Below are 21,246 nucleotides of genomic sequence, written 5' to 3' on the forward strand. Positions count from 1 at the left end.
GCTTTTCACTTTCCTTCTTATGATGTCTTCGATGAAACCATTGGAGAAGCCGTTATTGACTAGGACCTGCCTTACCCTACAGAGTTCTTCGTCGACTTGCTTCCATTCTGAGCTGTGGCTGAGAGCACGGTCGACATATGCGTTAACAACACTCCTCTGGTACCTGTCAGGGCAGTCGCTGTTGGCATTTAGGCACATTCCTATGTTTGTTTCCTTAGTGTAGACTGCAGTGTGGAAACCTCCGCCCTTTTCCATGACTGTTACATCTAGAAAGGGCAGCTTCCCATCCTTTTCCATCTCGTAAGTGAAACGCAGCACGGAACTCTGCTCAAATGCCTCCTTTAGCATTTGCCTCCAAATGTCAATTGCTGGAAAGACGTTGGACCGGACACATTTACCAACAGCATGCGAAGAAAGAAGCATTCATCATGATTGGGAAGCACTGTGTACAGTCTGCCTATCGTAGTTTATTTAAATATGCCAGGTTGTCCGTCGACTCGCTCTCCTCGTTTGCGTCGTTCAAATGATTTTCTATTGGCATTCCATGTGTAATACGTAGGAACTTCAGAATACAGCAGTGTTTTTGCAAACGCCTCATTTTGACATAAGGTGAAGAAAGCAGATAACGTTGCAGCCGATTCATAGCTGTTTGTTGTACATTTGCAGCTGTGAAATAAACGTTTTGTCCATTTTCTTGTTTCAAAACAAAAACAAAAAATACTAAAGAAATATTTTAATTCAAACGCAGATCAACCAACACAACTCAATTTCACCACCAATTGCACTGAAAAATATGAAGATCAGTTTAAAAAACGAAATAAGAAGAAATTAAAATAGAATCAAATAAACTATACTCACGAAATGAGCAGTATGGTAAACAACACAGCTCAATTCCAATGCAATGTCACACAAAATATTTATATCAAAATGAAAAAAAAATCAAAATCTATGAAAATTCAATTTATCAATGCAATCGGAAACATTGAAATGAAATCGTAGCATATTCTATTTAGTGCGTGTTCCTCTTATGTGCAACAGATGGCGCTGTTAAAAAAAAAAAAAAATTCCCTGTCACAGGTGTGGCATTTAAATAGTAGGTATATAAAACCACACACATATTCGAATGGAATGTTGTGTAAAAATTTCAAAGCAATCTGTGAAAACTTTTGGAGAGCTTTGAAAACTTTTGGAGATTGCAGCGTGTGTTGCTCTTACTACCTACATATGGCACTGTTTAAAAAAAAACTGTTTTTTTCTTGTTACAGGTGAAGCATTTATATAGTAGGTATATAAAAACATTCACCTATTCGAATGCACCATTATATCAAAATGTCAAAGCAATCAATAAAGAGGTTTCAAAGATTTCCCTCACATGAAAACACAGTTTATCAGAAAAAGCATGTTTTTTCTCATCACAGAAGTAACATCTATATAGTATGTATATAAAAACCTGCTCGGATGCGAATGGAACATTGTTTGAAAATTTCAAAACAATCGGTGAAAAACTTTCGGGGATTAGCGATTTTGAACAAATAAACATTTCCATTTTTATTTATATAGATTGACATATATAGGATGTCAGTCCCTTTCTATTACAGATCTGAATTTAGAAAATACGATTATAGCCTAATTTATATTACAATATAAATTAGGAACAAGGTATTAAAAACGTTTATTCGAAAAGTTTTAAAGTAAGTAATTAAATGATTATTAAAAGGTTTCTTGAAACGTTTCCAACTCACATTCTAAGGTCTTTTTAAAAATTCTCATAATACGTTTTTTAAAAGTAATTACAAACGAGCCGAAAACAATGAAATATCGTTTTTAACATGTTTTTAAACGTGAAAATGTTTGCTAGGCATACTCGTCCATCCATAATGAATATTGGAACTATATACAACCATCCATAGTGACTATAGGTACTTTGCTTGTCCATCCGTAGTGACTAGAGATACCATGTACGTTCATTAATATTGAGTATATATATTATATACGTCCTTCCATAGTGACTCTAGGTACTATGCTTGTTCATGAATAGTGAATATAGGTACTATGCTCGTCCATCCATAGTGACTATGGGTACTATGCATGTCCACCTATAGTGACTATAGGTACTATGCTTGTCCATCCATAGTGACTATGGGAACTATGCATGTCCATCCATAGTGACAATAGGTGCTATGCTCATCCATCCATAGTGACTATAGGTACTTTGCTCGTCCATCCATAGTGACTTTTGGAACATTGATTGCCCATCTTTAGTGATTATAGGAACTATGTAAGTCCATTTATAGTGACTATAGGTACTATGCTCGTCCATCAATACTGACTATAAGTACCGTATCTGTCCATCCATAGTGACTATTGGTACTATGTTCATCCATCCAAAGTGATTATAGGTACTATGCTCGTCCTTCAATACTGACTATAAGTACTGTATCTGTCCATCCATAGTAACTATAGATACTATATACGTCCATCCATATTGACTATAGGTACTATATACTTCCATCCATAGTAACTATAGATACTATATACGTCCATCCATAGTGACTAGGTACTATGTCCATCCATCCATAGTGATTATAGGTACTAAGGTCATCCACCCATAGTGATTATAGGTACTATGCTCGTCAATCCATAGTGAATATAGTTACTTTGTATGTCCATCAATATTGACTGAGAACATAAGAACAAAGGCAACTGCAGAAGGCCTATTGGCCCATACGAGGCAGCTCCTATTTATAACCCCCTAATCCCACTCATATACATTTCCAACCTGCGCTTGAAACAATCGAGGGACCCCACCTCCACAATCTTACGCGGCAATTGGTTCCACAAATCAACAACCCTGTTACTGAACCAGTATTTACCCAAGTCTTTCCTAAATCTAAACTTATCCAATTTATACCCATTGTTTCGTGTTCTGTCTTGTGTTGATACTTTTAATACCCTATTAATATCCCCTTTGTTATGTCCATTCACCCACTTGTAAACCTCATGTCACCCCCAACTCTTCGCCTTTCAAGTGAATGCAACTTAAGCTTTGTTAATCTTTCTTCATATGAAAGATTTCTAATTTGGGGAATTAACTTAGTCATCCTACTCTGGACACGTTCAAGTGAATTTATATCCATTCTATAATATGGCGACCAAAACTGAACTGCCTAATCTAAATGGGTCCTAACCAGAGCAAGATATAGCTTAAGAACCACACCAGGTGTCTTGTTATTAACGCTTCGATTAATAAATCCCAGTGTCCTATTCGCCTTATTACGAACATTCATGCATTGATCCTTTTGTTTTAAATTCTTACTAATCATAACTCCCAGATCCCTTTCGCAATCCGACTTCACAATCTCAACACCATCTAGCTCGTATCTTGTAACTCTATCATCATTACCTAGCCTCAGAACTTTACATTTATCAGCATTAAACTGCATTTACCAATCATTTGACCATTTCAAAACCCTATCTAGATCAACTTGAAGTGATAGTGAGTCCTCCTCCGAATTAATTTCCCTACCGATTTTCGTATCATCGGCAAATTTGCAAATGTTGCTACTCAAACCTGAATCTAAATCATTTATATATATTATAAACAACAGAGGTCCCAGGACAGAGCCCTGAGGTACTCCACTAACAACATTATCCCACTCTGACTTAACCCCATTTATACTAACTCTCTGTTCCCTTTGGAATAGCCATGCCCTAATCGAAGTTAATATAGCACCCCCCAATACCATGAGCTTCTATTTTTTTTAATTAGTCTTTCATGTGGCACTGTATCAAAAGCTTTGCTAAAGTCAAGGTACACAACATCACAATCCTTACCACTATCAACTGCCTCAACTATGCTGGAATAAAAAGTTAGCAAATTTGTTAAACATGAACGGCCATTTGTAAAACCATGTTGCGACTCATTTATTAATTTATGTTTTTCAAGATGGAGACGAATTGTATTTGCAATTATTGATTCAAGTAACTTTCCCACAATAGACGTTAGGCTTATTGGCCGATAGTTTGACGCAAGTGATCCTTTCTTAAAAATTGGTACCACATTAGCTACCTTTCATGACTCTGGCACTCTGCCTGACTCTATTGATTTATTAAATATGGTAGACAGTGGCTCGGAAAGCTCCTCTTTGCATTCTTTAAGCACCCTGGCAAACACTTCATCCGGCCCTGGGGATTTGTTTGGTTTTAGTTTTTCTAATTGTTTAATTACATCCTCCCTGGTAAGTGCTAAACTAGTCAACCTGTCCTCATCCCCACCCACATAGACTTGTTCGGCTGAAGGCATATTGTTAAGTTCTTCTTTAGTAAATACAGATATAAAATATTTGTTAAAAATACTACTCATCTCCTTGTCATTATCCGTTATTTGACCTGTCTCATATTTTAATGGACCTATCCTTTCCCTAGTCTTAGTTCGATATAACTGAAAAAACCCTTTAGGATTTGACTTTACTTGCTCTGCTATGCGAACTTCATAGTTTCTTTTTGCTTTCCTAATCTCTTTTTTAACATTTCTAACCAGTTGTATGAATTCCTGTTCTAACCTGACTTCCCCATTCTTAATCCTTTTGTACCAAGCTCTCTTTTTACCTATAAGGTTCTTTAAATTATTTGTTATCCACTTTGGGTCATTAGTATTCGATCTATTCAATTTGTATGGTATACTACGTTCCTGTGCTTTGTTTAGAATATTCTTAAATAAGTTATATATTAAATCCACATCGAAATCCCCTTTTACGTCACCTGTCGCTGGGTTCATGTCTCGCTCTAAGACCGGCCCACACCCCATACCCAAGACTTTCCAGTCTATTTGACCCAAAAAATTTCTTAGGCTATTTAAATCAGCTTTTCGAAAATCTGGCACTTTAACAGAATTTTCTCCTACAGGTCTATTCCATTTAATGCTAAATCTGAAAACTTTGTGATCACTGTTCCCTAGCTCACTCCCTATTTCGATGTCATTAATTTGTGTTTCCCTGTTAGTTAACACTAAATCTAAAATATTATTTTTCCGTGTTGGTTCCTTAATGTGTTGCGTAAGAAAGCAATCGTCAATTAATTCTAGAAAATCTTCTGCTTCACTATTCCCTGTTTTGTTCACCCAGTTTATTCCACTAAAATTAAAGTCACCATGACATATATACTGTTAGATCTAGATGCTCTAGATATTTCATCCCATAGATGCTTTGCTTCCATTCTGTCTAAATTTGGTGGCCTATATATAGCTCCTATTAAAATAATATTTGCTTTTTCGTTTAATTCTATCCAAATAGTTTCTGTGTTGTGGCTCAGTTTTGATTCCCTCTTTGAGACTACATTTAAAATTGTCCCTAACATATAGGCTACTCCCCCTCCTCGTCTAATATATCTATCTGTGTGAAATAATTTAAATCGATTTATCTGATATTCAGCTAATAGTTCTCTATTTTCTACATTCATCCACGTTTCGGTAAGTGCAATAATATTTATTTTTTCTGTGCAGACAAGAGCATTTAATTCATTAATTTTATTTCTTAGACTTCTTCTGTTAGTGTAATATATCCTAAGTGAATTGTTATTTTGAGGCCCTTTTCTTTCCCTGATCATTTTGCCAATTCTTTTCTCCCACGAACACATACTTTTATTACCTCCTTCTCCAAATCAATTCCCATACCACTATCTACTAACAGTTTAAACCCAAACAAACACCTCTAACCACTGTTTCCAACGAGTTCGCAACAGCAACAACCCCAGCCCTCGATAGATGCACCCCATCACGAGACTATAGGTTCTATACTTATCCATCTAGAGTGACAACAGTTACTATGCTTGTCCAGCCATAGTGACTATAAGTACTGTGCATGTCCATCCATAGTTATCTTGAGATGATTCTTGAGGTTATCTTGAGATGATTTCGGGGCTTTTTAGTATCCCCGCGGCCCGGTCCTCGACCAGGCCTCCACCCCCAGGAAGCAGCCCGTGACAGCTGACTAACACCTAGGTACCTATTTTACTGCTAGGTAACAGGGGCATAGGGTGAAAGAAACTCTGCCCATTGTTTCTCGCCGGCGCCTGGGATCGAACCCACCCAGCACCACAGGATCACAAGTCAAGCGTGCTGTCCGCTCGGCCGACCGGCTCCCACTATAGGTACTATATACATCAATCCATAGTGACTATAGATACTCTATTCGTCCATAATAATGATTATAGGTACTATACACGACATTCAACAGTGGTCAAAGGTATTATGCTCATCCATCCATAGTGAATAAAGATACTATGCTTGTCCATCCATAGTGATTATAGGTACTATGCTCGTCCATCTTTAATGACTATACGTACTGTGTATGTCCATCCATTGTGACTATAGGTATTATGTGCGTCCATCCATTGTGACTATGGTTACTATGCTCGTCCATCCATAGTGACTATAGGTACTACGCTCGTCCATCCATAGTGACTATAGGTACTATACTCGTCCATCAATAATGATAAGGATTGTGATGTTGTGTACCTTGACTTTAGCAAAGCTTTTGATACAGTGCCACATGAAAGACTAATTAAAAAAATAGAAGCTCAAGGTATTGGGGGTGCTATATTAACTTGGATTAGGGCATGGCTATTCCAAAGGGAACAGAGAGTTAGTATAAATGTGGTTAAGTCAGACTGGGATGATGTTGTTAGTGGAGTACCTCAAGGCTCTGTACTGGGACCTCTGTTGTTCATAATATATATAAATGATTTAGATTCAGGTTTGAGTAGCAACATTTGCAAATTTGCCGATGATACGAAAATCGGTAGGGAAATTAATTCGGAGGAGGACTCACTATCACTTCAAGTTGATCTAGATAGGGTTTTGAAATGGTCAAAGGATTGGCAAATGCAGTTTAATGCTGATAAATGTAAAGTTCTGAGGCTAGGTAATGATGATAGAGTTACAAGATACGAGCTAGATGGTGTTGAGATTGCGAAGTCAGATTGCGAAAGGGATCTGGGAGTTATGATTAGTAAGAATTTAAAACAAAAGTATCAATGCATGAATATTCGTAATAAGGCGAATAGGACACTGGGATTTATTAATCGAAGTGTTAGTAACAAGACACCCGGTGTGGTTCTTAAGCTTTATCTTGCTCTGGTTAGGCCCCATTTAGATTATGCAGTTCAGTTTTGGTCGTCGTATTATAGAATGGATATAAATTCACTTGAACGTGTCCAACGTAGGATGACTAAGTTAATTACTCCAAATTAGAAATCTTTCATATGAACAAAGATTAAGAAAGCTTAAGTTGCATTCACTAGAAAGACAAAGAGTTAGGGGTGACAGGATAGAGGTTTACAAGTGGATGAATGGACATAACAGGGGGGATATTAATAGGGTATTAAAAATATCAACACAAGACAGAACACGAAACAATGGGTATATATTGGATAAGTTTAGATTTTGGAAAGACTTGGGTAAATACTGGCTCAGTAACAGGGTTGTTGATTTGTGGAACCAATTGCTGCGTAACGTGGTGGAGGTGGGGTCCCTAGATTGTTTCAAGCGCGGGTTGGACAAGTATATGAGTGGGATTGGGTGGTTATAGTTAGGAGCTGCATCGTATGGGCCAATAGGCCTTCTGCAGTTACCTTTGTTCTTATGTTCTTACTATAGGAACTATGCTCGTCCATCCATAATGACTATAGGTACAATGCTCGTCCATCCATAATGACTATAGGTACTAGGATCGTCCATCCATAGTGACTATAGGTACTATATACGTCCATCAATAGTGATTATAGGTACTATATAAGACCATCCATAGTAACTATTGGTACCATGCTCGTCCACTAATAGTGACTATAGGTACTATGCTCGTCCATCCATAGTGACAATAGGTACTATGTTCGTCCATCCATAGTGACTATAGGTACTATGCTCGTCCATCTATAATGAGTATAGGTACAACACTCGTCCATCCACAGTGACTATAGGTACTATGATCGTCCATCCATAGTAACAATAGGTTCTATGCTCATCCATTCATAGTGACTATAGGTACTATGTTTGTCCATCCAAAATAACTATAGGTACTATACTCATCCATCCATAATGACTATAGGTACTATGTTCGTCCATCCATAATGAGTATAGGTATAATACTCGTCCATCCATAGTAACTATAGATATTATGTACGTCAATCCATAGTGACTATAGGTACTATGCTCATCCATCCATAGTAACTATAGATACTATGCTAGTCAATCCATAGTGTCTGTAGTTACTATATACGTCCTGAAATCAATATTGACTATAGGTACTATACATGTCCATCCATAATGACTATAGGTAGCATGCTCATCCATCCATTGTGACTATAGGTACTATATATGTCTATTCATAGTGACTATGCACGTCCATTCATAGTGACTATACGTACTATATATGGCCATCCATAGTGACAATAGGTAGTATTCTCGTCTATCCATAGTGAATATTGGTTCTATATAAGTCCATATATAGGGACTATAGGTACTTAGCTCGTCCATCCATAGAGACCATAGATACTTTGCTCGTCCATCCATAGTGACTATAGATACTATGTACGTCCATCCATAGTGACTATAGGTACTATGCTTGTTCATGCATAGTGCATATAGGTACTATGCTTGTTCATGCATAGTGCATATAGGTACTATGCTTGTTCATCCATATTGACTATAAGAACTGTGCTCGTCCATCCATAATGACTATACGTACTATTTTCGTCCATCCAGAGTAACTATAGTTTCTATGCTCATCCATTCATAGTGAATATAGGTACTATGCTCCTCCATCTATAGTGACTATAGGTACTGAGTATATTCATTCATTTTGAGCATAGGTACTATGCACGTCCATCAAGAGTGACAATTATTACAATGCTCGTCCTTCCAAAGTGACTATAGGTACTATGTTCGTCCAGCCATAGTGACTATAGGTACAATGTATATCCATCTATAGTGACTATAGGTACTATGCACGTCCATCCATATTGACTATAGGAACTATATTTGTCAATCCATAGTGACTATAGGTACTATGCTTGTTCATGCATAGGGCATATAGGTTCTATGCTTGTTCATGCATAGTGAATATAGGTACTATGCTCGTCCATCCATAGTGACTATGGGTACTTTGATCGTCCATCCATAGTGACAGAAGGTACTATGCTCGTCCATCCATAGTGAATATAGGGACTATGCCCGTCTATAGTGACTATAGTTACTATATACGTGCATCAATAGAGAATATAGGTATTATGCTCGTTCATCTAGAGTGACTATAGGCACTTTGCTCGTACATCTATAGTGACTATAGGTACACTTCGCGTTCATCCATTGCGACAATATTTACTATATATGTCCATCCATAGTGACTATAGGTTCTTTGCTCGTCCATCCATAGTGACTATAGATATTTTGCTCGTCCATCCATAGTGACTATAGATACTATGCTCGTCCATACATAGTGATTATATATATTATGTACGTCCTTCCATAGTGACTATTGGTACTATGATTGTTCATGCATAGTGAATATAGGTACTATGTGTTGGAAATTTTCCAACACTAATACACCATTTCTTGTATTACCATACATCATTATTGTATTAACCATAGTATTTACTAACTCTACTATTATGTAGAACTAATTCAATTAATGTTTCTATTGCGACGCAATATTTGCCAAATTCTTCCCACGGTCTCAATGAGGCCGGGAGGTAGCTACAGGCTAAAACATTAATCTCTCAACATTTAGTTGCATCTAAAAAAAAGTTTAGTTAATTACGTTCCATTACTAAGGATTATCATATATTAAGTTGATTATTTACGTAACATATTATTACATACTTAATTCGTTCATTTAGGTGTATTAACAACTATAGTAGAAAATATTGCAAAGTAAAGCAATTTATATGATATTTCTTCATGCAGACGTAATAAGCTGACCTGAATTATGCAAAATATGTTGCATGTTAATGCATTATTTAGTGACATAAGCACTTGTCACCAGTCCTTTCCTTCCGAATTAATTGCAAGTAAAAATAAAGTACTTTAAGCTCGAGAATACTTTGAGCAGGCTGCGCATGCGTAGCACAGCCTGGGAGGAAGGAGAGCGACGTGCTTGCTGCCCGACCCCGACGAATGACGCCATATTAGCAGCGTGCGAGAGAGACAACGCAGTAGTAAAGCATTTGCTTAGTTTAATTATTTGTTCTTACAATCACAAGAGCGTTTCAACGTTAAATTGACAATCAATAGCCGTGTCCTGGAATCAGAGTGATAACAAATCCGAAGTCAATGTCCTTCACACAGCAGCTGAAGACGAAGGATTGCGTGTTTCTCGCCATAAACGGACACGCGGCTCGGCAACTATAATTTTTTTCTTTTTGTTATACTGTGTACACATTTAACATTTAGACTAGTTGTCGTTAGGCCACTCAATTAAAACAAAACCCCAGTACGTCTCTTTAACAATATTCTTAATTTATATAGGAATCAATATTGCATTAATACCTGTAAATAAATTCTACACTGATTGCTATATTCAGTAGGAATATTTCCTTTAATTAGGATGTATTATTAATAGTCAAGTAGAAAGCTTCTCTAGTCTGTTGCCTTGCAGCAACCGGGTCCGCGTCAAGCGAGATACTAGGCTGTCCCACCTTCAGGCAACAATTTTGTCAGACGCAATACGTCGTCAGGAGTGTGGCAGTTAACTTCACATCTCTCGCAATTCACAGCTAAGCTGTATAAATTAATGTAGATACTATTAACGTAGACATTTTAATGATCTCCCATTGAGATCCATGTTACTAACCACTGGTAGTAATACTTGTCTATCGAAGTATCTTGAGGTCAATTCGATTCTAATTATTATTGCCCAACTTGCAATTACTTATTTGATTTACTTCAGTGAACGAACCACACTGAAATGATGTCAGGAATACAATAGTCTTTTGACATATAACCCCCCATTTTGGGTGAGAACATTTGATTCATAAATTACAGTCCCTTTAATATTCAAGATAATAATTATCAATAATATCCATAGGACACTAGTTCATGGATTTAATAGTAAACCACATGCTCTACCCAGTTTCCACTTTTCCTTTAAAAAGTGGTGGTCCTTCGCCGCTATCGAAATCTAGCATCAATTTAAATGAATTATATGAGTCGAGTTTTCCCACACAATGTTAATGCATAGTGAATATAGGTACTATGCTCGTCCATCCATAATGACTATAGGTACTATGCTCGTCCATCTATCGTGACTATAGGTACTATGCTCGCCCATCCATAATGACTATAGGTACTATGCTCGTCCATCTATAGTGACTATAGGTACTATGCTCGTCTATCCATAGTGACTATAGGTACTATGTACGTCCATCTATTGTAACTATAAGCACTATTCTTGTACATCTATAGAGACTATAGATACACTGCGCATTCATCCATTGGTACCATATTCACTATATATGTCCATCCATAGTGACTATAGGTTCTTTGCTCGTCCATCCATAGTTATTATAGGTACTATGTCCGTCAACCCATATTGACTATCTGTTACAGACCCGAGTCCAGCAACGGAACACGGAGCAGTGAAAAAACGCCATCTGTGAGTCCGCTCCCGAAACACACTCCAAATGGACGACGCCATCTAGTGAGGACGGGATATACCGGCCACAGGTGCTGGATCCCCGTCTTAATCACCTCATAACATAGCCGCTGCTGACCTCTGGTGAGGTGGCGCTTAGACAGTGAATGCCATCTATGGAGCAAATAGGTGGACGTTTGTGTCTAAGCCTGTAAGTGAGGTTCCCTAGAGCGTCCCAGTACTAATGACGTATCTGATTGCAGAGTCGACCTGGGACTGCTGTATTGGATGATGGATCAGTCTACCCAAGGCAGCCAAGGTCTCTTCACGAGTCTGCTGAAGAAGCTGTGAGTCACCCCCGGACGAACTCTGTTGAGAGTATTAACCTGCCTGTGACGTGGCAGTGTCGGGAATCGCCTTATCCGGGGCTGGCTGGTGGAAGAGACTAGCCACTGTGGTGCTTAGTGAGGAGAGTGATCAGCGGGATCACACGAGGCTCCTGCCTAGGGCTCGCAACCTTAGTATCGGTCGTGGAGTGGCCTACTCAGCGGAGCTGATCGGTACCTGCCAGCTACAGGCTGGATTGTGGTTGAAGGCCTCCGCGACGAAGCACCCAGTGGGACTGTGATTTGGCTGGCCTGTGGCCAGGGTAGATTCGTCATAGAATCATAGTGGATTCATCGTGGGCCACTGAAGAAGGAACCAGGGCTACCCAGAGAGAGAGCACCGTGGAGCATCCAGTGTCTTCAGAGGAAGACGAATCTGTACATAATAAGTGTAGTTATAAACCCCGCGTGTGACTGATATTTATTTATTCGTGGTGATGGAAAATATATATATATAAATTGGAATATTTGTATCCCTCCCCCTTTAGTTTAACTTGCGTTACGGAACACACCCCTTGAAAGCCTCTACTAACTTGGGGCCGGATTCCCAAACTCTACTACCATCAGAGAAGAACCCGGTTGCATTCCAGTAGGGCCGTAACACTATCGTAACTATATACGTGCATCAATAGAGACTATAGGTACTATGCTCGTCCATCTAGAGTGACAGTAGGTATTATGCTTGTTCATATATAGTGAATATAGATATTATGTTCGTTCATTCATAGTGACTATACATACTATGCAGGTCAGTCCACAGTGACTATAGGAACTATGTACGTCTATCCATAGTGACTATAAGTACCATATACGTCCATCAATAGTGACTATAGGTACTATGCATGGTCTTCCATAGTGACTATAAGTACTATGCTCTTCCATCCGTAGTGACTATAGGTACTATGCTCGTCCATCCGTAGTGACTATAGGTACTATGCTCGTCCATCCATAGTGACTATAGGTACTATGCTCGTTTATCCATAGTGACTATAGGTACTATGCTTGTCCATCCATAGTGTCTATAGTTACTTTGCTCGTCCATCTATAGTGACAATTGGTACTATGCTCATCAATCCATAGTGACTATAGGTACTATATATGTCCATCCATATTGAATATAATTACTGTATATGTCCATTAATAGTGACTATAGGTACTATGCTCGTCCATCCATAGTAATTATAGGTACTATACGCGCCCATCTATAGTGATTATAGGTATTATGCTCGTCCATCCATAGTGTCTATAGGAACTATGCTCGTTCATCCATAGTGATTATAGTTACTATATATGTCCATCCATAGTGACTATAAGTACTATGCTCGTCTATCTATAATGACTATAGTTAGTATGGTCGTCCATCCATAGTGATTATAGGTACTATGCTCGTCCATCCATAGTGACTATAGGAACTATGCTCGTTCATCTATAGTGACTATAAGTACTATGCCTGTCCGTCTATAGTGACTTTTGGTATTATGCACGTCCATCCATAGTGATTATAAGTACTATGCTCGTCCATCCATAGTGACTATAAGTACTATGCTCGTCCATCCATAGTGACTATAAGTACTATGCCTGTCCGTCTATAGTGACTTTTGGTACTATGCATGTCCATCCATAGTTACTATTGGTACTATGCACGTCCATGCATAGTGACTATTGGAACTATGCTCGTTCATCCATTGTTATTATAGTTACTATATGTGTCCGTCCATAGTGACTAAAAGTACTATGCTTGTCCATCTATAGTGACTATAGGTACTATACTCGTCCATTTATAGTAACTATTGGTAAAATGCTCGTCCATCAATAGTAAGTATTGGTAGTTTGCTCGTCCATTCATAGTAACTATAGGTACTATACTCGTCCATCCATTGTAAGTATTGGTAATTTTCTCGTCCATCATTAGTGGTTATAGATACTATTTTCGTCAATCCATAGACGCTATAGGTACTATCGTCTGTGGATGACAGGCAGTGCTTGATGCTGAAGGCGAAAAGACTGAATAGTTCAATCCCAAGTTTCATTAACAAATTGGCGGCATAATGGCGCTTGGAACAAGAGAATAGTTTTTTAACAAAATTATTGTTGTATACTTTAGTGTAGAACAAAAGTGTTCAACAGGTACACAAAAGGTACAGAGTGCACTTTTCTGTAGTCTGTGCCTAAAATCTTGAGTGAAGTCAAACAGACATGAATCGAGTGAGGAAACTGACAGACAAAGCAAAATCGACAAGTCGACTCTATAAATGACTCCTTACCTTCAGTCATGTTGGCTATCACCATCAGCATACTTCTCACACCTTTAACAGTTGCCATCATTAAGATCGTATCCTTACATGTTTCTATGATGAGTTCAGCTCTAGAGATTACATTGTGCACTGGTGCCTTATGGTGTGTACTGGTGCCTTATGGTGTGTACTGGTGCCTTATGGTGTATACTGATGCATTATGGTGTGTACTGGTGCCTTATGATGTGTACTTGTGCCTTATGGTGTGTACTGGTGCCTTATGGTGTATACCGGTGCCTTATGGTGTGTACTAGTGCCAATGGTGTGTCCTGGTGCCTTATGGTGTGTACTGGTGCCTTATAGTGTGTACTTTTGCCTTATTGAGTGTACTGGTGCCTTATGGTGTGTACTGATGCATTATGGTGTGTACTGGTACCTTATGGTGTGTACTTGTGCCTTATGGTGTGTCCTGGTGCCTTATGGTGTATACTGGTGCCTTATGGTGTGTACTAGTGCCTAATGGTGTTTACTGGTGCCTTATGGTGTGTACTGGTGCCTTATAGTGTGTACTGGTGCCTTATAGTGTGTACTGGTGCCTTATGGTGTGTACTTATGCCTTATGGTGTGTACTGGTGCCTTATGGTACGTACTGGTGCCTTATAGTGTTTACTGGTGCCTTATAGTGTGTTCTGGTGCCTTATGGTGTGTACTGGTGCCTTATAGTGTGTACTGGTGCCTTATGATGTGTACTGGTGCCTTATAGTGTGTACTTGTGCCTTCTATTGTCTACTGGTGCCTTATACTGTGTACTGGTGTCTTATAGTGTGTACTGGTGCCTTATAGTGTGTACTGGTGCTGGTGCCTTATTGTGTATACTGGTACTTTATGGTGTGTACTGGTGCCTCATGGTGTGTACTGGTGCTGGTGCCTTATGGTGTGTACTGGTACTTTATGGTGTGTACTGGAGCCTTATTGTGTGTACTGGTGCCTTATGGTGTGTACTGGTGCCTTATGGTGTGTATTGGTGCCTTATAGTGTGTACTGGTGCCTTAGGATGTGTACTGGTGCCTTATTGTGTGTACTGGAGCCTAATGGTGTGTACTGGTACCTTATGGTGTGTACTGGTGCCTTATAGTGTTTTCTGGTGCCTTTTGGTGTGTTCTGGTGCCTTATGGTGTGTACTGGTGCCTTATACTGTGTACTGTTGCCTTAAGGTGTGTACGTATGCCTTATGGTGTGTACTGGTACCTTATGGTGTATACTGGTGCCTTATAGTGTGTACTTGTACCTTATACTGTGTACTGGTGCCTTATGATGTGTACTGGTGCCTTATAGTGTGTACTGGTGCTTTATAGTGTGTACTGGTGCCTTATGGTGTGTACTGGTGCCTTATAATGTGTACTGGTGCCTTATAGTGTGTACTGGTACCTTTTGGTGTGTACTGGTGCCCTATGGTATGTACTGGTGCCTTTTGATGTATACTGGTACTTTATGTTGTGTACTGGTGCCTTATGGTGTGTACTGGTGCCTTATACTGTGTACTGTTGCCTTAAGGTGTGTACTGGTGCCTTATGGTGTGTACTGGTACCTTATGGTGTGTACTGGTACCTTTTGGTGTGTACTTGTGCCTTATAGTGTGTACTGGTGCCTTATGATGTGTACTGGTGCCTTATTGTGTGTACTGGTGCCTTATGGTGTGTACTGGTGTCTTATTGTGTGTACTGGTGCCTTAGGGTATGTACTGGTGCCTTATAATGTGGACTGTTGCCTTATGGTGTGTACTGGTGTCTTATAGTGTGTACTGGTGCCTTATAGTGTGTACTGGTGCCCTATGGTGTGTACTTGAGCCTTATGGTGTGTTCTGGTGCCTTATGGTGCGTACTGGTGCCTTATAGTGTTTACTGGTGCCTTATAGTGTGTTCTGGTGCCTTATAGTGTGTACTTGTGCCAAATTGCGTGTACTGGTGTCTTATACTATGTACTGATGCCTTATAGTGTGTACTGGTGCCTTCTAGTGCGTACTGGTGCCTTATGATGTGTACTGGTGCCTTATAGTGTGTACTGGTGTCTTATAGTGTGAACTGGTGCCTTATAGTGTGTACTTGTGCCTTATAGTGTGTACTGGTGCTGGTGCCTTATTGTGTATACTGGTACTTTATGGTGTATACTGGTGCCTCATGGTGTGTACTGGTGCTGGTGCCTTATGGTGTGTACTGGTACTTTATAGTGTGTACTGGAGCCTTATGGTGTGTACTGGTGCCTTATGGTGTGTATTGGTGCCTTACGGTGTGTACTGGTGCCTTATGGTGTGTACTGGTGCATTATGGTGTGTACTGGTGCTCTATCATGTGTACTGGTGCCTTATGGTGTGAACTGGTGCCTTATGGTGTGTACGGGTGCATTATTGTGTGTATTGGTGCCTTATATTGTGTACTGGTGCCTTATGGTGTGTATTGGTGCCTTATGGTGTGTATTGGAGCCTTATAGTGTGTACTTGTGCCTTATACTGTGTACTGGTGCCTTATGGTGTGTACTGGTGCCTTATGGTGTGTATTGGTGCCTTATAGTGTGTACTGGTGCCTTAGGATGTGTACTGGTGCCTTATTGTGTGTACTGGAGCCTAATGGTGTGTACTGGTACCTTATGGTGTGTACTGGTGCCTTATAGTGTTTTCTGGTGCCTTTTGGTGTGTTCTGGTGCCTTATGGTGTGTACTGGTGCCTTATACTGTGTACTGTTGCCTTAAGGTGTGTACGTATGCCTTATGGTGTGTACTGGTACCTTATGGTGTATACTGGTGCCTTATAGTGTGTACTTGTACCTTATACTGTGTACTGGTGCCTTATGATGTGTACTGGTGCCTTATAGTGTGTACTGGTGCTTTATAGTGTGTACTGGTGCCTTATGGTGTGTACTGGTGCCTTATAATGTGTACTGGTGCCTTATAGTGTGTACTGGTACCTTTTGGTGTGTACTGGTGCCCTATGGTATGTACTGGTGCCTTTTGATGTATACTGGTACTTTATGTTGTGTACTGGTGCCTTATGGTGTGTACTGGTGCCTTATACTGTGTACTGTTGCCTTAAGGTGTGTACTGGTGCCTTATGGTGTGTACTGGTACCTTATGGTGTGTACTGGTACCTTTTGGTGTGTACTTGTGCCTTATAGTGTGTACTGGTGCCTTATGATGTGTACTGGTGCCTTATTGTGTGTACTGGTGCCTTATGGTGTGTACTGGTGTCTTATTGTGTGTACTGGTGCCTTAGGGTATGTACTGGTGCCTTATAATGTGGACTGTTGCCTTATGGTGTGTACTGGTGTCTTATAGTGTGTACTGGTGCCTTATAGTGTGTACTGGTGCCCTATGGTGTGTACTTGAGCCTTATGGTGTGTTCTGGTGCCTTATGGTGCGTACTGGTGCCTTATAGTGTTTACTGGTGCCTTATAGTGTGTTCTGGTGCCTTATAGTGTGTACTTGTGCCAAATTGCGTGTACTGGTGTCTTATACTATGTACTGATGCCTTATAGTGTGTACTGGTGCCTTCTAGTGCGTACTGGTGCCTTATGATGTGTACTGGTGCCTTATAGTGTGTACTGGTGTCTTATAGTGTGAACTGGTGCCTTATAGTGTGTACTTGTGCCTTATAGTGTGTACTGGTGCTGGTGCCTTATTGTGTATACTGGTACTTTATGGTGTATACTGGTGCCTCATGGTGTGTACTGGTGCTGGTGCCTTATGGTGTGTACTGGTACTTTATAGTGTGTACTGGAGCCTTATGGTGTGTACTGGTGCCTTATGGTGTGTATTGGTGCCTTACGGTGTGTACTGATGCCTTATGGTGTGTACTGGTGCATTATGGTGTGTACTGGTGCTCTATCATGTGTACTGGTGCCTTATGGTGTGAACTGGTGCCTTATGGTGTGTACGGGTGCATTATTGTGTGTATTGGTGCCTTATATTGTGTACTGGTGCCTTATGGTGTGTATTGGTGCCTTATGGTGTGTATTGGAGCATTATAGTGTGTACTTGTGCCTTATACTGTGTACTGGTGCCTTATGGTGTATACTGGTGCCTTATAGTGTGTACTTGTGCCTTATACTGTGTACTGGTGCCTTATAGTGTGTACTGGAGCCTTATAGTGTGTACTGGTACCTTATGGTGTGTACTGGTGCCTTATGGTGTTTTCTGGTGCCTTTTGGTGTGTTCTGGTGCCTTATGTTGTGTACTGTTGCCGTATGGTGTGTACTGGTACCTTATGGTGTGTACTGGCACCTTATGGTGTATACTGGTGCCTTATAGTGTGTACTTGTGCCTTATAATGTGTACTGGTGCCTTATGGTGTGTACTGGTGCCTTATAGTGTGTACTGGTGCTTTATAGTGTGTACTGGTGCCTTATGGTGTGTACTGGTGCCTTAGAGTGTGTACTGGTGCCTTATACTGTGTACTGGTTCCTTATAGTGTGTACTGGTTCCTTTTGGTGTGTACTGGTGCCTTATGGTATGTACTGGTGCCTTATGGTGTATACTGGTACTTTATGTTGTGTACTGGTGCCTTATGGTGTGTACTGGTGCCTTATACTGTGTACTGTTGCATTAAGGTGTGTACTGGAGCCTTATGGTGTGTACTGGTACCTTATGGTGTGTACTGGTACCTTTTGGTGTGTACTGGTGCCTTATGGTGAGTACTGGTGCCTTATGGCGTGTACTGGTGCCTTATGGTGTGTACTGGTGCCTTATGGTGTGTACTGGTGCCTTATGGTATGTACTGGTGCCTTATGATGTGTACTGGTGCCATATTGTATGTACTGGTGCCCTATGGTGTGTACTGGTGCCTTATGATGTGTACTGGTGCATTATGGTGTGTACTGGTGCCTTACGGTGTGTACTGGTGCATTATGTTGCATGCAGGTGCCTTATGGGGTGTATTGGTGCCTTATGGTGTGTACTGGTGCCTTATACTGTGTACTGGTGCATTATGGTGTGTACTGGTTCATTATGGTGTGTACTGGTGCATTATGGTGTGTACTGGTGCCTTTTGGTGTGTACTGGTGCCGTATGGTGTGTACTGGTGCATTATGGAGTGTACTGGTGCCTTATGGTGTGTACTGGTGCCTTATTGTGTGTACTGGTGCCTTATACTGTGTACTGTTGCCTTATAATGCGCACTGGTGTCTTATGGTGTGTTTCAAAGCCTTATGGTGTGTTTCAGTGCCTTATGGTGTGTTTCAGTGCCTTATAGTGTTTACCGGTGCCTTATGGTGTGTACTGGTGCCTTATGGTGTGTACCGGTGACTTATGGTGTGTACCGGTGCCTTATGGTGTTTACCGGTGCCTTATGGTGTGTACTGGTGCCTTATGGTGTGTACCGGTGCCTTATGGTGTGTATTGGTGCCGTATGGAGTGTACTGGTTCCTTATGGTGTGTACTGGTGCATTATGGTGTGTGCTGGTGCATTATGGTGTGTACTGGTGCCTTATGGTGTGTGTTCTGGTGCCTTATGGTGTGTACTGGTGCCTTATAGTGTGTACTCGTACCTTATGGTGTGTACCGGTGCCTTATGGTGTGAACAGGTGCCTCATGGTGAGTACTGGGGCCTTATGGTGTGTACTGGTGCTTTATGGTGTGTACTGGTGCCTTATGGTGTGTTCTGGTGCCTTATGGTGCGTACTGGTGCCGTATGGAGTGTACTGGTGCCTTATGGAGTGTACTGGTGCCTTATGGTGTGTACTGGTTATTTATTGTGTGTACTGGTGCCTTATTGTGTACTGGTGCCTTACGGTGTGTACTGGTGCATTATGGTGTGTACTGGTGCATTATGGTGTGTACTGGTGCCTTATGGTGTGTGTTCTGGTGCCTTATGGTGTGTACTGGTGCCATATGATGTGTACTGGTGCATTATGGTGTGTACTGGTGCCTTATGGTGTGTACTCGTACCTTATTGTGTGTACTGGTGCCTTATGGTGTGTTCTGGTGCCTTATGGTGTGTGTTCTGGTGCCTTATGGTGTGTACTGGTGCCTTATGGCGTGTACTGGTGCCTTATAGTGTGTACTCGTACCTTATTGTGTGTACTGGTGCATTATGGTGTGTACCGGTGCCTTATGGAGTGTACGTGTACCTTATTGTGTATACTGGTGCCTTATTGTGTGTACTGGTGCCTTATAGTGTGTACTCGTACCTTATGGTGTGTACCGGTGCCTTATGGTATGTACTGGTGCCTTATGGTGAGTACTGGGGCCTTATGGTGTGTACTGGTGCTTTATAGTGTGTACTGGTGCCTTATGGTGTGTTCTGGTGCCTTATGGTGCGTAGTGGTGCCTTATGGTGTGTACTGGTGGCTTATGGTGTGTACTGGTGCCTTATGGTGTGTACTGGTGCCTTATGGTATATACTGGTGCTTTATGGTGTGTACTGGTTCCTTATAGTGTGTACTGGGGCCTTATGGTGTGTACTGGTGCTTTATGGTGTGTACTGGTGCCTTATGGTGTGTTCTAGTGCCTTATGGTATGTACTGGTGCCTTATGGTGTACTGGTGCCTTATGGTATGTACTGGTACCTTATGGTGTGTGCTGGTACCTTTTGGTGTGTACTGGTGCCTTATGGTGTGTACTGGTGCCTTATGGTGTGTACTGGTGCCTTATGGTGTGTACTGGTGCCTTATAGTGTGTACTGGTGCCTTATGGTATGTACTGGTGCCTTATGGTGTGTACTGTTGCCTTATTGTGTGTACTGGTGCCTTATGGTGCGTATTGGTGCCTTATAGTGTTTACTGGTGCCTTATGGTGTGTACTGGTGCCTTATGGTGTGTACTGGTGCCTTATGGTGTGTACTGGTGCCTTATAGTGTGTACTGGTGCCTTATAGTGTGTACTGGTGCCTTATGGTGTGTACTTTGGTTATTGTGTGTACTGGTGCGTACTGGTGCCTTATAGTGTTTACTGGTGCCTTATAGTGTGTTCTGGTGCCTTATGGTGTGTACTGGTGCCTTATAGTGTGTACGTGGGC

At 40.7% G+C, this 21,246-nt stretch overlaps 1 protein-coding gene across 1 annotated transcript in view; it reads right to left on the bottom strand.

The window, feature by feature from the left end:
- Positions 1–21,246, bottom strand: part of LOC138351716 (golgin subfamily A member 6-like protein 1) — a 136,025-nt gene that overhangs the window by 110,435 nt on the left and 4,344 nt on the right. The window contains exon 2 of the mRNA XM_069303740.1: positions 14,275–14,316. Within this exon, the coding sequence (XP_069159841.1) occupies positions 14,275–14,316 (42 nt within the window). The remainder of the gene's footprint in view (positions 1–14,274; positions 14,317–21,246) is intronic.

This window comes from Procambarus clarkii, chromosome 50 (assembly GCF_040958095.1).
Source record: "Procambarus clarkii isolate CNS0578487 chromosome 50, FALCON_Pclarkii_2.0, whole genome shotgun sequence".
In the NCBI taxonomy this organism is placed as follows: Eukaryota; Metazoa; Arthropoda; class Malacostraca; order Decapoda; family Cambaridae; genus Procambarus; species Procambarus clarkii.